At 44.5% G+C, this 17352-nt stretch overlaps 4 protein-coding genes across 7 annotated transcripts in view; 2 read left to right on the top strand and 2 right to left on the bottom strand.

Annotated features, from left to right (window-relative positions):
- The window catches only part of dachb (dachshund b), a 55859-nt gene extending 50637 nt beyond the window's left edge, over positions 1-5222 (bottom strand). Inside the window, exons 1-3 of one of the 4 annotated variants that reach the window (XM_058066428.1) lie at positions 4627-5222; positions 4129-4205; positions 2748-4004 (exon numbers count right to left, since the gene is read on the bottom strand). The gene's annotated coding sequence lies outside the window, so the exon portion shown is untranslated. Of the gene's footprint in view, positions 1-2747 lie in introns of all 4 variants that reach the window. The other 3 variants (XM_058066426.1, XM_058066425.1, XM_058066424.1) reach the window with 3 other exon arrangements.
- LOC131125168 (FERM domain-containing protein 7) lies at positions 1-5998 on the top strand. The gene is made up of 12 exons (XM_058066421.1): positions 1-187; positions 1827-1931; positions 2001-2043; positions 2774-2852; positions 2935-3032; positions 3186-3300; positions 3366-3513; positions 3574-3669; positions 3771-3937; positions 4009-4077; positions 4143-4212; positions 4273-5998. The coding sequence occupies exons 1-12, from the start codon at positions 83-85 to the stop codon at positions 5302-5304; spliced, it is 2127 nt and encodes a 708-aa protein (XP_057922404.1). The 5' UTR covers positions 1-82; the 3' UTR covers positions 5305-5998.
- On the bottom strand, positions 5908-16282 carry LOC131125171 (serine/threonine-protein kinase 26-like). Its single transcript, XM_058066434.1, has 12 exons — positions 15991-16282; positions 8671-8739; positions 8422-8583; positions 8284-8340; positions 8074-8182; positions 7841-7998; positions 7577-7762; positions 7309-7451; positions 7138-7234; positions 6305-6361; positions 6111-6238; positions 5908-6024 (listed from the first exon to the last, which is right to left on the bottom strand). Exons 1-12 carry the CDS (start codon positions 16009-16011, stop codon positions 6009-6011), a joined length of 1203 nt encoding a protein of 400 aa, XP_057922417.1. The 5' UTR covers positions 16012-16282; the 3' UTR covers positions 5908-6008.
- zgc:77880 (zf-DHHC domain-containing protein) overlaps positions 16026-17352 on the top strand; it is a 4115-nt gene continuing 2788 nt past the window's right edge. Inside the window, exons 1-3 of the mRNA XM_058066435.1 lie at positions 16026-16535; positions 16694-16782; positions 16854-16927. Of these exons, the coding sequence (XP_057922418.1) occupies positions 16375-16535; positions 16694-16782; positions 16854-16927 (324 nt within the window). The 5' untranslated portion in view covers positions 16026-16374. The remainder of the gene's footprint in view (positions 16536-16693; positions 16783-16853; positions 16928-17352) is intronic.

Below are 17352 nucleotides of genomic sequence, written 5' to 3' on the forward strand. Positions count from 1 at the left end.
GTGGAGGAGGAGGAGGAGGAGGAGTGAAGCCATCTTTGTGGCACTTTTATCAGCATGGCGCACATCCTCTGAGCGCCAAGAGATGGACGAGCGCGAAGCAAGGACACGCAACAAAGTGTCCAAAGAGAGCAAACTCAGACTGCGTGTGATCTTCTTGGACGACAGTGAACGCACCTTTGAAGTGGAGGTCAGTTTGGTTGTCTCCTATTTCCTTTTTTTTTTTACACAACTTTATTCCTCTATTCCTGTCCTCATCTTACTTATATCTACATTTTTGTCTTTATTCTAGTCCTACTGTCTTTTAAAGCCTGCAGTCATTGTTTTTTTAAAGCTATTATGTAATTATGTTAAAAAATATAAACAGTTATGTGTTGCTTCCTTTAAAGTGGCAGTTATTGTCTAATAAATGTAACATTATTATGGTAATAATGTTATATATAAATGAGAAAGACTTGGCAATTAGCATTTTTAAATGCTTTTCAGGTTTGTGATTGACCTCCATCTTTAGACCTTCAGGGCAAATAATGATGGGGTGGGGGCATGGGGGGGGGGGGGGGGGGTATATGGATGATTGACACTGAAAAGAATGCCGGCGTGTGGACAATGTCAACATTAGCATGTCGCAAGCCGGCAATGTGAGTTAAATGCTAACACTGTTAGCCTCCTAGCCTGCATTTGTTGATGCTATCTGGAATTGAATACTTCTGTTAGTACACTTCAATAAGTATACTGTGTACACTGTGTACTTTATTGCAGAGTGTGACAATTTTAACAAGGTATTGCTGTCCCAAATCCACGATTTTCCTTGTGCACTTAGCAGAAATAACAATCGCAATATTTATCCACACTTCAATTCAAACACTCAATGGAGCATTATCACCAATATTTGGAACGCCCCCCATAAAATACCCCCTGCTGGTGTCATGTCCATCACTACACACTCACCATTTTGGACATTTTGAGTACAACATCCAGTGTGAACACACTAATGCACTTAAGCGTAAGGATTATTGAGACACAGCATGAGAAGTCTCCCCCCACTAATAATCACTCTTGACTGTGTAATTGTCCACAGCTGCTTTCAACCCCCACCGCCCTACACACACACACACACACACACACACACACGAGGACAAGTTAATCATGGAGCTCCTTCAGAGATAAACACACACTTGTGGACAACAAAGACTAAAACTAAGACACGTGTGGCATGTGAACACGGCTTCATACATCACAGCATATCATAGCAATCAGAAGGAAGTGCTGTGATCTTCGTTAATGACGTTTTTGGAGAAAAAGGTTTTTGATATGAACTTAACTTCATTCATTCATTTTGTACCGCTTTTTTCCTCACGAGGGTCGCGGGGGTGCTGGATCCCGGCTGTCTTCGGGCGGGTGGCGGGGTACACCCTGGACTGGTCGCCAGCCAATCACAGGGCACATATAGACAAACAACCATTCACACTCATATTCATACCTATGGACAATTTGGAGTCGCCAATTAACCTAGCATGTTTTTGGAATGTGGGAGGAAACCCACACATGCACGGAAGAACATGCAAACTCCACACAGAGATGGGTGGAAGGGTGGAATTGAACTCGGGTCTCCTAGCTGTGAGGTCTGCGCGCTAACCACTTGACCGCCGTGCAGCCCTGTTGAGATTGATTATTGATGATAATTTGTAGCACAATTATCAATCTGCAAAATCTGTTATCATGACAGGACTAAACAACACTAACATCTACTCCTTCTCTTTATCCTTTCTTCTTGGAGTCATTGTTTTCTTCTTTATCGTCCTCCTTTTCCTTTTTATTGTATGTGCTAGCAAAAAGTTCTGGGCTGCGACTTCTTCAACAAAGTGTGTGGTCACTTGAAGCTCCTGGAGAAGGAGTACTTCGGCCTGGAGTTCAGACACCACAGCGGCAACTATGTCAGTGCACACACGTACATGCACGCACTCCCAGATGAAATGATGACACATGTTGTGTGTGTGTGGCAGGTGTGGCTGGAGCTGCTCAAGCCGCTAGCAAAGCAGATTACATGTAAGTGCGCGTGATACATCAGCAGTACATATTAGAGATGGTTGAGTAGTGACAGAGTCGTTCAAAACTAGTGAGTTTGTTGACTGAACTAGGACTCGCAGGTATTCATCTGTGATGATTCGTTGACTTACCCCGCTGTGGTTGGCTAAGTGAAAAAGAAAACCTGGTCACATGATATTAATTGTAACTCGAACATGCATCAACTCTACATTCCACTTCCTTTTTCTGAGCTGAGTCACTAACATCAGACGTCAATGTCACCGCCATATTGGATGTGGCAGGTCCAAACAATCTCACAGGTTTACCTTTCACAATGAGCCTGAAAAAAATACTTAATATAAAATAATTTTACAAACATAATTTTTTGATTGTGGCACAATGAAGCCAGCCTCATTTGTAGAAAGGTATTTTATTACACTTGTCTGCGCATGCGCGCTGTGACACCCGACTCACGTGTTATCATTACTTTAGTGAGACTCATAAAAAGTCAATAGAAGGAATGACGTTTATATCTTGTACACATTACTGCCCCCTTGTGGACAAAATATCAACATGAGCGTTTCATATTTATGCTCCAATTTCTTACGATTTCTCAGGTCACATGACAAACATCTCAAACATTTAAGAAGCAAATTGAAGCTCGTGTTGGACGTACAATTATTATCATAGAAGCTTTTAGATATAGAAACATTATTATAACTTACAGTACTTGTCATACGTCCTCTTCCAGACACCAGCGATCTGTTCTTCAGATTCATAGTCAAGTTCTTCCCTCCAGACCCTGGACAACTAAAGCGAGGCCTCACTCGGTACCACAGCTTCTCTTTGACCCTCCCCGAGTTGTTATCTTGCATCTTTCATTTTGCTGACGGCCATATTATGCGCGCGCAGCTATCTTTTTGCCTTGCAGGTCAAGCAGGACTTGTCCAACGGCAGTCTGACATGCAATGATAACAGCGCCGCCCTGCTGGTCTCTCATATACTGCAATGTAAGGACACATGCATGCAACGTGAATTAGTCTGTTCCAGGGTCAAACAGAGTCCGCTCTCTTTGTCATAATTGACAGTTTATGAACTGAATTTACAGTAAATATTGGGGCAATTTTTTTTTAGCATATTCATATATTTTTTTTCCATGACAGCGGAGCTTGGGGACTATGATGAAGAGCTGGATCATCAGCAACTGGAGATGAAGCACTACATTCCCAACCAGGAGTACCTGGACCACAAGATCACCAAACTCCACAAAAAACACAGGTGCAAAGTTACACCCCCCTCCCCCCAAAAAAAAGGTATATTCCATGCTGACTGTGCATACACAGAGGTGTGTCACCGGCTGAGTCGGACGTGCACCTGCTGGAAGTGGCCAGAAGGTTGGACATGTATGGCATCAGGCCACATGCCGCCAGCGACGGCGAGGGCATGCGCATCAATCTGGCGGTGACGCACTGCGGGGTGCTGGTTTTTCAGGTAGACGGCTCAGCTCCACGTGGACTCATCTGGAATGATAACGCTGTCATTCGTCCGCAGGGGAACACAAAGATCAATACCTTCAGCTGGGCCAAGATTCGCAAACTGAGCTTCAAACGGAAGCACTTCCTTATTAAGCTGCATGATAAAGTTGGGGTAAGCTGTGGAGCTGGGGCGCATACGGTACAAAGTCTACCACTTGGTACCACTGTGTTATGTATGTGTGTGTGTGTGTGTGTGTGTGTTGCCCCACGTAGCCGTCTCTTAAGGATACGCTGGAGTTCTGCATGGCAAGCAGGGACGTGTGCAAGGCCTTCTGGAAGATGTGCGTGGAGTATCATGCGTTCTTCAGACTAGCCGAAGAGCCGCAGGTGGTGCACAGGAAGACGCTGCTGTCGTGTAAAGGCTCCGGTTTCCGATACAGGTGAGCTTCCTGTTCCTTAGGTGGCGTCTCTAAGACAACGTCCTAACTGAGGTCTGATGATGCTTGTCTAGTGGGCGGACACAGAAGCAGCTGCTGGAGTGTTTAGGTTCCAGCGAGAAGAAGCCTTCAAACTTTCACAGGTACCCCTTTTCCCCAATAATACATGCAGTGATATCAGTCAGCTTACTTACTTGTCTCCATGCAGGACTTCCTGTCCATCAGAATCCAGACACTGCAGATCCTCTCCTGACATCCTCACAGACGTCTCCTTACAAGTAAGTCCAAACAAAGACGTCACATAAGCTAATTTATAATAATATGATGTACTTTTGCAGCTATATGACGACGAGCTGTTCCCACGCTCCACTTGTGCCTTGGAGGATGGCGACTTGAGAAAAGGCAGAGCTAAGCGCAGCCAATCGTCTGTGGAGGTCACGCCGAGGTGTCGCGGCCTGGCTCGGGTCACACCCCTCTCGCCTCAGATCCGTTCTGCGTCTTCATCCGAGAAGGAGGACCCCCGTGAGGCGTGGTTGGGAGCGCAGCGCCAAGCTCAAAGGCTTGCCGGTATCTACGGCAACCACTCACGCCGCCGGCCCAACCCGCAGCCGCACCCAACACAGCAGCTGGTTCTCCTGTACCCCAACGACCCCGCCTACCAGTACCACCCTGTGCTCCCCACGTTCCCGTACTTGTCTGACTGCGTCTCTGCTTCCTCTCTGGAGCGTTTGCCGCAGCCAAGTCGGCGTGACGGACTTTGGCGGCCATCTCTTCACCCTCTAGGCCAAGATCCCGCGTCCTATTCACCGCTTAGGAGGAACCTGCAGGCTTCAAGCTCAGGCGGGGCAGGATTGGGTAGTGCCTACCAAACAGGAAGCAACGGGGCGAGGTTATTGGGTGTGCGCCACACAGAGGCGGGTCATTACAGCGATGACTGCAGCTTTCTCCCTGGCCTTCCTCGCCGTGTGGCAAGCCAACCGGACGTCAAGTTTCACCTCTCAAGAAGTTCTAACCCCGCCTCTGAATACCGCCCCCTGGGGTACTACCCCCACTTGACACGCCCCTCCCGGCCCACCTACTTGCCCCTAAACTCCTCCCCTTTGCCTCAACGCCCCACCTCTTTGTGCATGGCAGCCACTGCCGCCACAGGAAGCTACAGCGACTCAGACCCGGAGGTTTTCTACCCATACTACTGTCCGCCGCCGCCGCTGCCACCGCTCGGCAGGTTGATGCGGCCAAGCGGACTAGCCCGCATGAGGTTCTCCTCTGGGAGCCTCCAGCTGGATGAGGAGGAAGAGGATAAGGAAAGCGATAAGGAGAAAAATGAGGGGACAAAAGGTGCTGCAAAAGTCACTAAAGTGACTTTGTAGTACAAACAATTATTAGATTTGTCAAACTGCGTCAAATAAACACGGAAGTGGACAACATTGTCAATCAATCTTAAATATTTATTCATAAAAATCTACGTCCCGCTACAAAAAAAAAAAAAAATCTCTAAAAGCTCATTTAACATTCCCACAGAGTAAGCATTGTCACATCCCTTAACTTTATATGTGTAAAAAATATATATATACTGTATATACACAAGGACCAGCGATAGTGTCTTTGGTTCAAAGTGTCAGTAACACTTTTAGGAAGCTAAATAGCTACACAGGCTAACAGCAGTAGCAAACAATAAGCTTCTTGCCAACTGGTGTAACACTAACTCACTGTTAACATCATTTTTAATGAGGGCGTCCTGTTCAAAAGTGTTACTGAGGCCGAGAAGACAAATCTAATAATAATAATAATAATAATGATAATAATAATAATAACAATCATGGCATATGGTTTTTGTCAAGTGCTACTGAACAAACATTTAACATAAAGCTGCGCCGCTGCACAACACTAAAGGCACACGGTGAAGATGTTTGACAAAAATAAAGAGTTACTAACTCCCAATTCCTCACTTCATGCAGCAGCAGTGAAGTAAATGATGTGTGTGTGTGTGTGTGTGTGTGTGTGTGGAGACGTTGCACAGCAAGTCTCCGTGCTGAGACCCAGTCTCTCTTCATTCAGTACACTTCCAGAGTCCTCAGTTGGTGTTGAACCTGCAGGACGGGCCGCAAAGCACATGCTCGCTCAGCGAACTTAGACAAAAGACAAAAAAAGAGTTCTAAGTTCCAAGTTCTCTCACCTGGCTATGATGCGCGTCACCATCCTGTCTGTGATGCCCGGACACATGTCCTCGGCCAATCGGATGTTGCGCTCCAGCCCCTCAATGGCCAGTCGCTGCTCAGAGTGTTCCTTATGCTGCTGTTTCAACTGCATGGCAAATGTACAGTAAGTGTGTGTGTGTGTGTGTGTGTGCACGTGCACCCGCACACTGACCTCAGTGAAGACAGGTGAGATGATGCTGGACAGACTGGAGGACGCACTCTGCTGATCCTGAAAAGGACAGAATGCAAAACAACTTGACTGTGTCTGAAATGGAATACAGTGGTACTGAAAAATGATGAACGACTCCTTTCTCGTTATTCTGAATTTTGACAGTCAAGTGTCAAATTATATATTATTATATTATACAATATTATACGTATACAACATGACTGCATACTGTGGTGACCATAGCGCCGCTTCATAACACACCTCATACGTAGAGGAGATATAGTATGTGTTGACAATTTAGTGGCATGATCGGTATATTTAGCGAGTAGTGGAACTATTTAATTAAATTAATTACCACCATGGGCGGCACGGCGCGGTCTAGTGGTTAGCGCGCAGACCTCACAGCTAGGAGACCAGGGTTCAATTCCACCCTCGGCCATCTCTGTGTGGAGTTTGCATGTTCTCCCCGTGCATGCGTGGGTTTTCTCCCGGTACTCCGGTTTCCTCCCACATTCCAAAAACATGCTAGGTTAATTGGTGACTCCAAATTGTCCATATGTGGACAATGTGAATGTGAATGGTTGTTTGTCTATATGTGCCCTGTGATTGGCTGGCCACCAGTCCAGAGTGTTCCCGAGGGTGCAAATTATGACAGTGTAAGTGTAGTATACTATTGCACAGAAGTGATGCAACTCCTTCTTCTCTCCTTTTTAATTGCAACCACTCAAGTTAGCGCCTCCAATTTTGTTACTTAGCCAAGATGGTGACTATTGACGGTGGTACGTGTCCATCACTCACTGCACACTCACCATTTTGGGAGTTCCACCCCTCCTCACCTGTCCATTGATGAGCGGCCGGCCATCGTTCTTCTTCTTGCGGACCGTCGTGAAGCTCCACTCGGGAGAGTCGCTGTCCTTCTTGTCACTGGACTCGCTGCCCAAACAGGCATGAATAAATAAACGCTCACGCATCCGGGCGTGTGCTAAGCGCTACAAGCGTGTACCAACCTGTCTGAGTCATCAGAGCTGCTGTCGCTATGTCCCTGCTCTCGCCACCGTCTGTACCTGTCAATCAACTCGCTGAGGTATGACGTCTTCTTGCAGTGTTTGACGATGAACTTGTGCTTCAGCAGGTCCTTGGCGGTGGGACGCTGCGGGGACACAAAGAGAGTTAGTGACACAAATGAGTACAACAATGGACGCCGAGGTAAATATGGAAAACGACGTCACAAGAAACACTTCACAGTAGCGTTACATTCGGACGACATGTTCTTACAAAGGCGGGGTCCTTGTTGAGGCACGCCTCGGTGAACTCCTTGAAGCTCTTGGAGAAGTCGCCAATCAGCGTGGGGGGCGGAGACTTAGGAATGAGGAAGAGGACTCTCATTGGATGCATGTCAGAGTTGGGCGGTTCCCCCTTGGCGAGCTCAATGGCGGTGATGCCCAGTGACCAGATGTCCGCCTGACGGGGTAACATGATGAGATCATGATGAAAAGTCTGTCGTGACGACGTTCAGTTTTCCGCGTACGAAGAGACAACCTTGAAGTCGTATGCAGACTGCTGGATGACCTCTGGCGCCATCCAGAAGGGCGTCCCCACGAAGGTCTCCCGCTTGATCTGCGTGTCGGTCAGCTGACCAGCCACCCCGAAGTCGGCCAGCTTCACCTGGCCGTGCTCCGACAACAAAACGTTGGCGGCTGAGAATGAATGACACCTGTTACTTTGTGTGGCAATGACAAATGACGGAATAGTGTCCACACGGTGACGCACACCTTTGATGTCTCTGTGGATCTTCTTCTCTGAGTGGAGATAGTCCAGACCCTTCAGAATCTCCTTCAGCATGGTGGCAATCTGGGACTCATCGAATGGACCTGCACGCAGCTGCACACACACACACACAAACACAAACAAATCAACATTTGGCTAGGCTATGCTAGGCCTGTTAATAGTGCTACAAAGTCATTCACTCCACTAAGACTGACCAAGTCAAGTGCAGAACCTCCACCAAGGTACTCCATGATGATCCACAGTTTGCTGCCCTGAAGGACATCAATGGACAAAGAAAAACCATCAATATGCTAACACGACTGTTAGCCTTCAATTAGACAGCATATACCGACCTTGAGGTAGGAGCCATAGTACTTGGTGATGTAAGGACTGTCACACTGGCTCAGCACTGTGATCTCCTGCTGGATATCCTCAATTTCATCCTCTGCCTCCTCCAGGTCGATGATCTTGATGGCCACCACGCTCTGTGAGGAATTGTCGATGCCTTTGAACACCTGCAAGGAAACCAGAGAGATAAGATGACGACAAGAAGTGAACACAAAGACAAATGAATAGAAATAGAAGACAAAAGAACTCATCACCTCTCCAAAGGAGCCTTTGCCAATTCGGTCCAGTTTGGTGAATAATTTTTCTGGATCAATCTGAGTGCTCTGAGACAAGAGAAGATCACAGCATATCATAGCAGTTTTTGGCTTCCATCAGTTCTCACACATAATCAAACATATGTGGACATTTCGGGAACCGCTGTAATGAAATGCCTTATGGAAAATGTGGAATTTTTCGTGGGTCGCGGGGGTGCTGGAGCCTATTCCAGTTGTCTTCGGGCGAGAGGCGGGGTACACCCTGGACTGGTTGCCAGCCAATCACAAGGCACATATAGACAACCAACCATTCACACTCACATTCATACCTATGGACAATTTGGAGTCACCAATTAACCTAGCATGTTTTTGGAATGTGGGAGGAAACCGGAGTACCCGCAGAAAATCCACGCATGCACGGGGAGAACATGCAAACTCCACACAGAGATAGCCGTACGCTAACCACTCGACCGCCGTGCAGCCCACATGCCATTCACTTTTTTTATGAATTACCTAGCAAGACAGTGCTAAGTACACAGTTTCATTGTGATTTTACATTATGTCATGTAGGACAAAAGTCCTATCACCAAACAACATAGCGCTAGTACCGGATGTGCTGTTGCAGTTCTATGGTGAGTTTACATCGTGTCATTTAAATACAGTACATGCAATTTGACATGAATAAAATAAATAAAATGCAAACAGTTTAAAACGCAAACTAGCACCGAGCAAGATGGTACTAACTACCAACAGAAACCTCTTGAATGTTTTCGTGTTGAAATTGTTTGAATCAGTTGAAGTGTGGAATAAGAATACAGTAGATTCATGTGGGTTACGTTTAAAGACCCCCCCCCAGCACATTGCAAAAAAACACAATAAAGACACACCTATCAAAAGCCCTAAAAACATGCCTATTTTGATACTCTAAACACTACAATGTGCCTCTCAAAGTTATTAAAAACATGTAAAAGTCATGAACAAATATCTAAGAAACATTTTTGTGCAATATCACTTCCTGTTAGGACAGACCAAAAATAGAACTCTGCACCAACTTTCAAGTTTTGGACAATTTTGGCACTTTTCCCGACCACAGATCTCAGCCATAATTACAAATCTGTGTCCTAACAACACTGACTTGAATACTGTCTGACATGAGGAAATAACTTGTTAAAAGAAAGATTAATAATTAATTCTTAATTAATAATCGCTAGGAAGACAAGATAACTGTTATCCAAAATGTCCAAACTTCAAACAATTGGCGGGAAAAAAAAGCTTATGTTGCCTCCAATGTGGAGGAGGAGAACGTGGACGATAGCCAGGAAGCAGGTACACTACGGGGGATTGCTCTGTAAATAGCAAGGAGCTAAACAACAAAACAGATACAGCAAGATGAAATTAAATCCTTAACAAAACACGTTCAATAGAGAGCAAATTATGTTGCGTCAACAAAAACAACAGGTAGCCAATCTGTGATCAAAGAATGTGGATGTCAAAAACATCAATACATGCATTCCGATGTCTGGCAGGAATAACAACACCACACCTGTCGTTATAAAGTTCGCCAAAATAAAACCCACATAGACGTCAATGAGCATCCAAAACAACGCTGACATCAACAAGAAAACATGCGGCTCAATACCAGGGGGAAATTCTAAGGACTTGGAGCAACCCAAAGTACTTTATCAGAGACAACAAGGAACTGGACACATATTGGAGATAACATTATCTCCACTAGGAGGAAATAAAAGACAACTCACAAAGACTTCATGCTGCTTGAAGTCCTTCACAATCAACAATATCAACGTAAAAGTAATACATTTTATTCATTGATTATCAGGGCGGCATGGTGGTCGAGTGGTTAGCGCGCAGACCTCGCAGCTAGGAGACCAGGGTTCAATTCCACCCTTGGCCATCTCTGTGTGGAGTTTGCATGTTCTCCCCGTGCATGCGTGGGTTTTCTCCGGGTACTCCGGTTTCCTCCCACATTCCAAAAACATGCTAGGTTAATTGGCGACTCCAAATCTACCATAGGTATGAATGTGAGTGTGAATGGTTGTTTGTCTATATGTGCCCTGTGATTGGCTGTAACCCGCCTCTCGCCCCAAGACAGCTGGGATAGGCTCCAGCACCCCCCGTGACCCTCGTGAGGAAAAAGCGGTAGAAAATGAATGAATTAATCGATTATCAACAATATCTTATTGCCAAGCATGCACCTCATTTCCTTTATTCCTTAATTATGGGGGCTGGGCGGTTTACATAGGAGCATTATCCAGACTTTAACTAACTAAATGATGATTCAAAGCAGAGAAAATAAATCCATGAATATGGGAGGGTGAGAATAGGCGGGAATCTACTTCCATATTAAATCGAGTTCCCGTGCGGAATAATGACAGTACCTTCAACACAATGCATAACCATTCATGGTATATGTTCATGTTTGACAAACAGAACATGTTGAACCAGTCTGGAATCATGGACGTTACAGTTGACAGTGACAGTTATCATGAATTTATTGTTTTTTTTTGTTGTTTTTCGGATGACTGGAACAAGGTTGCGTCAACGTTTGCTAACACTAATACGACCAAGTCTGCTTTGACGTACAAAAGCTGGTGACAAACTGGATCATTTTTCACAAAAGCAGCAGCAACAAAAAGGAACTCGGGCAGCGTGGCAGTTGGAGATAACAGGAAGGCGAGACATGCACGCATACACACACAAACACACACACACACACACACACGGAGGTTAAGCCACAAAGAAGCACATAGAAGGTAGCTAAGTAAAGCAAGCGTGAAGAAGCTTTAAAGCCATTGCTAGGCGTTTGAGGCAGTGAATGCTGGCGAGGAGCCTCCGTAGCCTTCGCTCAACTTTCCACAAGTCTAAAAAAAGGAACTGTAGTAACACGCAGGCTGGCCACACCCTGCCGCTGCCGCAAGCACACTCGGGCAAGCCAGGGAAAGGACGGAGGAGAAGGTGATGCTGGCCTGATCCAAGATGCTATGGAAGTGATGCGTTTGAACACTGTGTGTATGTATAACAGACAAATTCTAATGTATCGTGGTTTTCCCGACTCGAGAGTGCAACGGTTTGCCAATTAACCTAAACATGTATGGTTTGGAATGTGGAAGGAAACAGGAATACCCAGAGAAAACCCACATATGCATGGGAAGAACATGCAAACTCCACCCAGAGATCCCCAAGTGAAGATTCAAACCCAGGTCTTCCATGCTAACCACGCGTTTATCTAAACCAGGGGTCCCCAAACTTTTTCCAGTGAGGGCCACATGACTTTTCCCTCCTCTGAAGGGGGGCCAGGGGCAGGGTAGTTTGTTTGTTTGTTTATGTTCTATGACTGGGGCAAAGTGTGTTTGTAGTAACATTGCTCACCATAGGTTACCATTTCCAGTTCTATGACAGAAAAATGTACATGCTTTATTGTTCAAGGGGCCGGGTCAAATGTGGAAGTGGGCCGTGTCCGGCCCCCGGGCCTTAGTTTGGGGACCACTGATCTAAACAGTGCATGGAACTAGCCAAGTTCAAAAGTAGCCTACCAGAAAAGGCATTCATAGTCGTCCTCTTCAGCATCACAATTGAACAGCCTCATATCCTTTGTCACACACACTTTGTCACAGTCGATCTGTTTCTTTCATTTTAGCACTTGGAGTCACTTTTGTCTGAAGGTAAATTAGCCATTTAGCTTCAGCTGTCCTCTTCATCAAGCATTAGTCCAGCCGTTCGAAACCTGCTGGTGATCGTGAACAGTCGGCGGTCGGAGCAGTCGAAACAGAAGCTGTAGTAATTCTACACTTTAACAAACTTCAAAACCTCATATTAGCTTCCACTTTACTCGTCCATGCAAACGTTGTGGATATTTCATCCTACTTTATTTGACGGTCCTTAAACGTACCATCTACCGTTCTACCATGCGCAGATGGATGTATTTTGGATGTATAGATGTATTTTCGGCCTTTTTCGCTCACCTCATACTTGCTCGCAAATGCTGATACTATGTGGGAATGCATAAAGGTAATATTTCATAACTTTGAGTGCAAATTTGCATATTTGTGGTACACAACCTTGCTGAAAAGTCCACCAAGCGGGATGGTAGCTTTGTATTCATGTGGTGCTTTTAAATTTGATGTTGTTCCTGCCATACTTTTACACAATACATAATAAACAGGATCAATATGATGGCTAAAATGAGCATTAAAATGTTTTACTGAAGTGATGAAAATCTTTCCCTACTTAGTTCGATGTGAAATCGCTGATGCTCGCTCAGCACTTGACTTCCGCCAAGGTCATGACATTGGACAGCTCATCAATAGCAGCTGTAAGTCCAATTTTAGCTGGCAGTTCAATGCAAAAATCAGCGGAAACTGGAACACTCTTAAGCCAAGGTAGCAATGAATATGATAATAAAAACAATACTTGTCTCTAGCAGGCCATCGCGATAACTCAAACACAACGACAGTAGACACAAATAACGTTGGTCTTGTTCCAGGAGCCATCTGCCAGGGCTTTGACGCTAACGTTACCAATCAAAATAGCTTACGAGTTACGGCGCTTCAATCAAACTACGGCGTGGGCCGAGTGTCAAACAGGCACACACGTTAATCACGCATGAAAAAATGTATTGCCATTAAAAGAAAACATCAGTTAACGCGTTTTGTCTCGTGTCTGTTATTCACATCAGCATTTAAAAATAATACAACTTTCATGGACACTTAACCGGTCTGTGGGGGTCAGAATACTTCCTGTTTGGTAGAGTGATCACATACTTCATTTTCTTTAATTTAATACAAAATAATTAAAAACCTTGACTTCATTTTTTCTGTTACGATAAAACTACCATACAAATTCTGTGCTATTCATATCTTCCTGAAAGCTAATAACTCAAAAATCAGCAGGGAATCAAATACTTATTTTCTTTATGTACTTATCTGCAGGGCATTAAGGTAAGACGTGAGTTCATGAGTGAAATATAATTTTGTTTGTTCGTTTGCATGATGTGAATTGGCTAATTGCAGCTAACACTTATTTTCCCCAACATTCCTGAAGTGTGTGCCCGTGTTTAGCAATTGGCCAGCAGGTCTCTGATGTCACAAGATGATAAGTTGACAGGAGGAAATGCACCTAAACTACTTTTATGCTAAACACTTAAACACACAAAACAACTCAAACGGCAATGAGCTTACATAAAGGCCACGGTGTGAACGTTGACCTTTTCGAGGCAGTGATGAAGTCAAGTGATGAAAAACAAGGAAGTTAAACATTCAACGCTGGTCTGAGCACGTGGCTGCCAATCATTTCTTATCCTTATGATCATAAATCAAAAAAATATCACCCAGGATGCTTCACTCGGTGATGAGATGAAGATCACATGCTCTTCAAGAGCTCCACTGTGTGTGTATGTTTGTTTTAGGGGTTAAAGGTCACAGCTGTGAGAGGAGGCGGCACAAAAACTGTTCCCCCCCCCCCCTCAAAATGACCTTTGCAGAACAACCTCGTGTGAAAAATGACTGAACTGCTCTTCAACGTTTCCTGTTTCACTCCAAAAGACCACAAAAGCAGCAGACATTCATGCGAACGTTGATTTAAAGCCTACTCAGCAACAGCCCTGTCACCATGGTAACCCAGGACAACAACAATACTGTATGAAGCTGTCACAATATTTTATAAAACCATAACAAAAACAACTAGAATGTTGACAGAAGGTGTGTTTGCCACCATGGAACAATAAAGTTATCATTCAAAAACGTACTCACGGTCCAAGTATTCATGACACTGTGACCTTGATGACCTCAGACCGGTCTATGTATCATCAAGCATTGCAAGGTGCAAATGAAATAGGATACCTACTGTGTACAGTAGATTTGTTTTTATGCTAACAAAGAAAAGTGTTACAGCTATAAATCCAGCAGAGGCCGCTATCTCACAAATACATTCGTCCAATATTTTCCAGCAGGAAGACGCTTTGACATGATGTTATGTTGTATACGTAGAATACGCTATATTGTATGCTTGCGATTGTTTCTTCAAGTATAAAATTGAATTTTTAATATGTTTAATAACTGTGAGAAGCATATTACAGAGTTTAGTATTACAGAGTTTATCGAACACAGGTTTTCACCATTCACGAATGGGCTTCGAACGTAAACATTAAAATTGGTGATTATTTATTGTACTTAGTTCCTCTGTGCGCCAATTTTGAGAGTGTAGTGCAGTCCCAAATAAATTACAGTCACCTACCGGAAATTACGGCATTTACCCACTTCCTCTTTTTCTCTGGCAGGGCATTATTGACAACATTTACAACCCCAAAAAATATCAACCGGGGGCGATGATTGCTGCACACTCACCGTTTTTGACCGTTTTGACTTATGCATTCATAATTTAAAAAGTGTACAACTTTAAACACAACCAAAATGTAAGTACAGAAGTCTGCCAATGGAGACAGCAGAAGTCTGCCCCGCCCCACCCCACCAGGGATGCACTGAGCAAGTGGAACGAACGCACCTAGGCAGGTTGCACAGGTTGACACACCTGAGAACCTTCCACTGTCCACTAAACCTTTACAAATACAACATTAAAAAAAAAACACAGGCGGAGGTTGTACGCACTTAAACAATAAAGCGGTCTAGCAAATTATGCTAATGTTATTGTAGCATTTTCACAAGCTTTACAGTTCAGTTCTGTCTGTTTAAACCAAACACTGATAGTCTTTTACATGTTGTACAAGTGTGTCAGTGTAAGAATACCCCACAGCAGTGGAGTCCAAAGTGCAACCCACAGGGCTTTTTACACACTAAAAATAACAGTATGAATCAGAACAATAATAATCAGGAAATACATTAAATAATTAGAGTTTTGATTAAAATATTAGTAGTAGTAGTATCTGTGTCTATTGTGCTTTCAGCTTTACTTAACTGGCATATTTCGGTCTACATTGGAATAACTTGAGCATGTTTTATGAACCCAAAAATAAAGTCAGTCATTCTTTTATTTGTGCAGCCCTCAGTGGAAAGAGTTTGCAGACGACTGGCTCACAGGAAGCGTAACAAACGCGATGTCGATAGTAAGCGTTTAGTGCTGTCAAACAATCAGAAAGGGCACCCTAAGGCACCACCATGTTGGAGCGTGCTGACTGTTGTTCAACGGAAAAAAAAACCACTTAATTCTCCCCATTATGACTATTATGTCTGTATTCGAGGAATAAAAGTGTCCTGCTGTTGCACAACTCCACCGCGACGCTTGATAAACTGGTTTAGTTGGCTGGCGAGGACGCTGTGAAAAGGAGCCCAGTCTACCTTTTGTGCTTACCTGCATACCGGGAACGTCCATGGTGATTTTTAGCTTAGAACGCCCTCTTCCTCCGCCAGGTTGCTTGCGTCTTCTTCGACTTGAAATGTCCCGCAAAGAAGGTGTCCTCCGACCTCAAACAAGTCTCAAACAGCGGGGGTGACTTCCCTGTGGAGGCAGGCCTCTCCTGTCCGTAAGGGGAGTACAAATGTTGGGAGAAGAGCACAAGAAGAGCGTCCTGACATGAAGAAGAAGTGAAGCCGCACAAAGTTGAGCTACAGCTCAAGGGGGCGGAGCCATGTCTGTCTGTTTACGACTGACACCTAGCGGCCACAAGTAAAAGTACAGGCACCTTTTTGGTTGAGCTGCAAAAGGCAAGACGACAGGCGCTGTGACGTCACGCAAATGCGGAAGAGGGAGAGGGGCGGAGCCTTCTCGAAGATGGCGTTACTGCGCTGTCGGCGGGATCCTTGCGGGGTTGTCTGCCTCGTTTTGACTTATTTCAGTGTCTTCTATGCGGACTACGTGGTGGTCCAATATGTGCTCATCCCCGCGTACTCGGATAGGTGAGTTTTGTTCCCACTTTGTTGCTGTACATGGCTCCATTCATTGCCTAGCTAGCAGCATCTTCCTGTTTATTACTCAACTTGATCATGGCGCTTGGTTAGTTGTTTTTACTTGATTGTGTTACGTTTCCCACGTTAATAAACATACCTGTCAACAGTGTGTGGTGCACCCTGCATGGCTCTGCGTTCAACGTCATTCTGCTGCTGCTGCTGGCCTGCCACTCCAAGGCCGTGTTCTCGGACCCTGGTCAGTGACGTCACAGTGCTGGATTTCCCCCCGTTCTTCACAAGTGATTTTGGAATATGTGCGTTGTGCAGGTGTGGTGCCCCTCCCAGACACCGCGCTCGACTTCTCAGACCTTCGCTCACAGTCGTCGCGGATGAGCGACCGGGTTAGTTGATGGGAGATCTGGGAACTGTTGACAACTTTTCATTGAAAAAAACTAGCTATTAGCTATTAGCTGTTATAGAAGTCACTGGGTGACGTCATAGTTTAATTTGCATATAATGTTAAATGCTGGAGGAAAAAACAACCTGGAGAGTAAGTAAAAACACCTTAGTTACATTTTTAGAAGAACACATAAACTTGATTATTTGTCTGTTAATTTAACATTGGCCATAACATCAAATAATTCAATAACTAATATTTACTAAATATTTACTAAATACAATAACTAAAAAACTGCCTGGAGAGTAAAAACACCTTAGTTACCTTTTAGAAAAACACATAAACTTGATTATTCGTCTGTTAATTTAACATTGGCCATAACATCAAAAAATACAATAACTAATATTTACTAAATACAATAACTAAAAA

Source organism: Doryrhamphus excisus, chromosome 3, assembly GCF_030265055.1.
Source record: "Doryrhamphus excisus isolate RoL2022-K1 chromosome 3, RoL_Dexc_1.0, whole genome shotgun sequence".
NCBI classification, from domain to species: Eukaryota; Metazoa; Chordata; class Actinopteri; order Syngnathiformes; family Syngnathidae; genus Doryrhamphus; species Doryrhamphus excisus.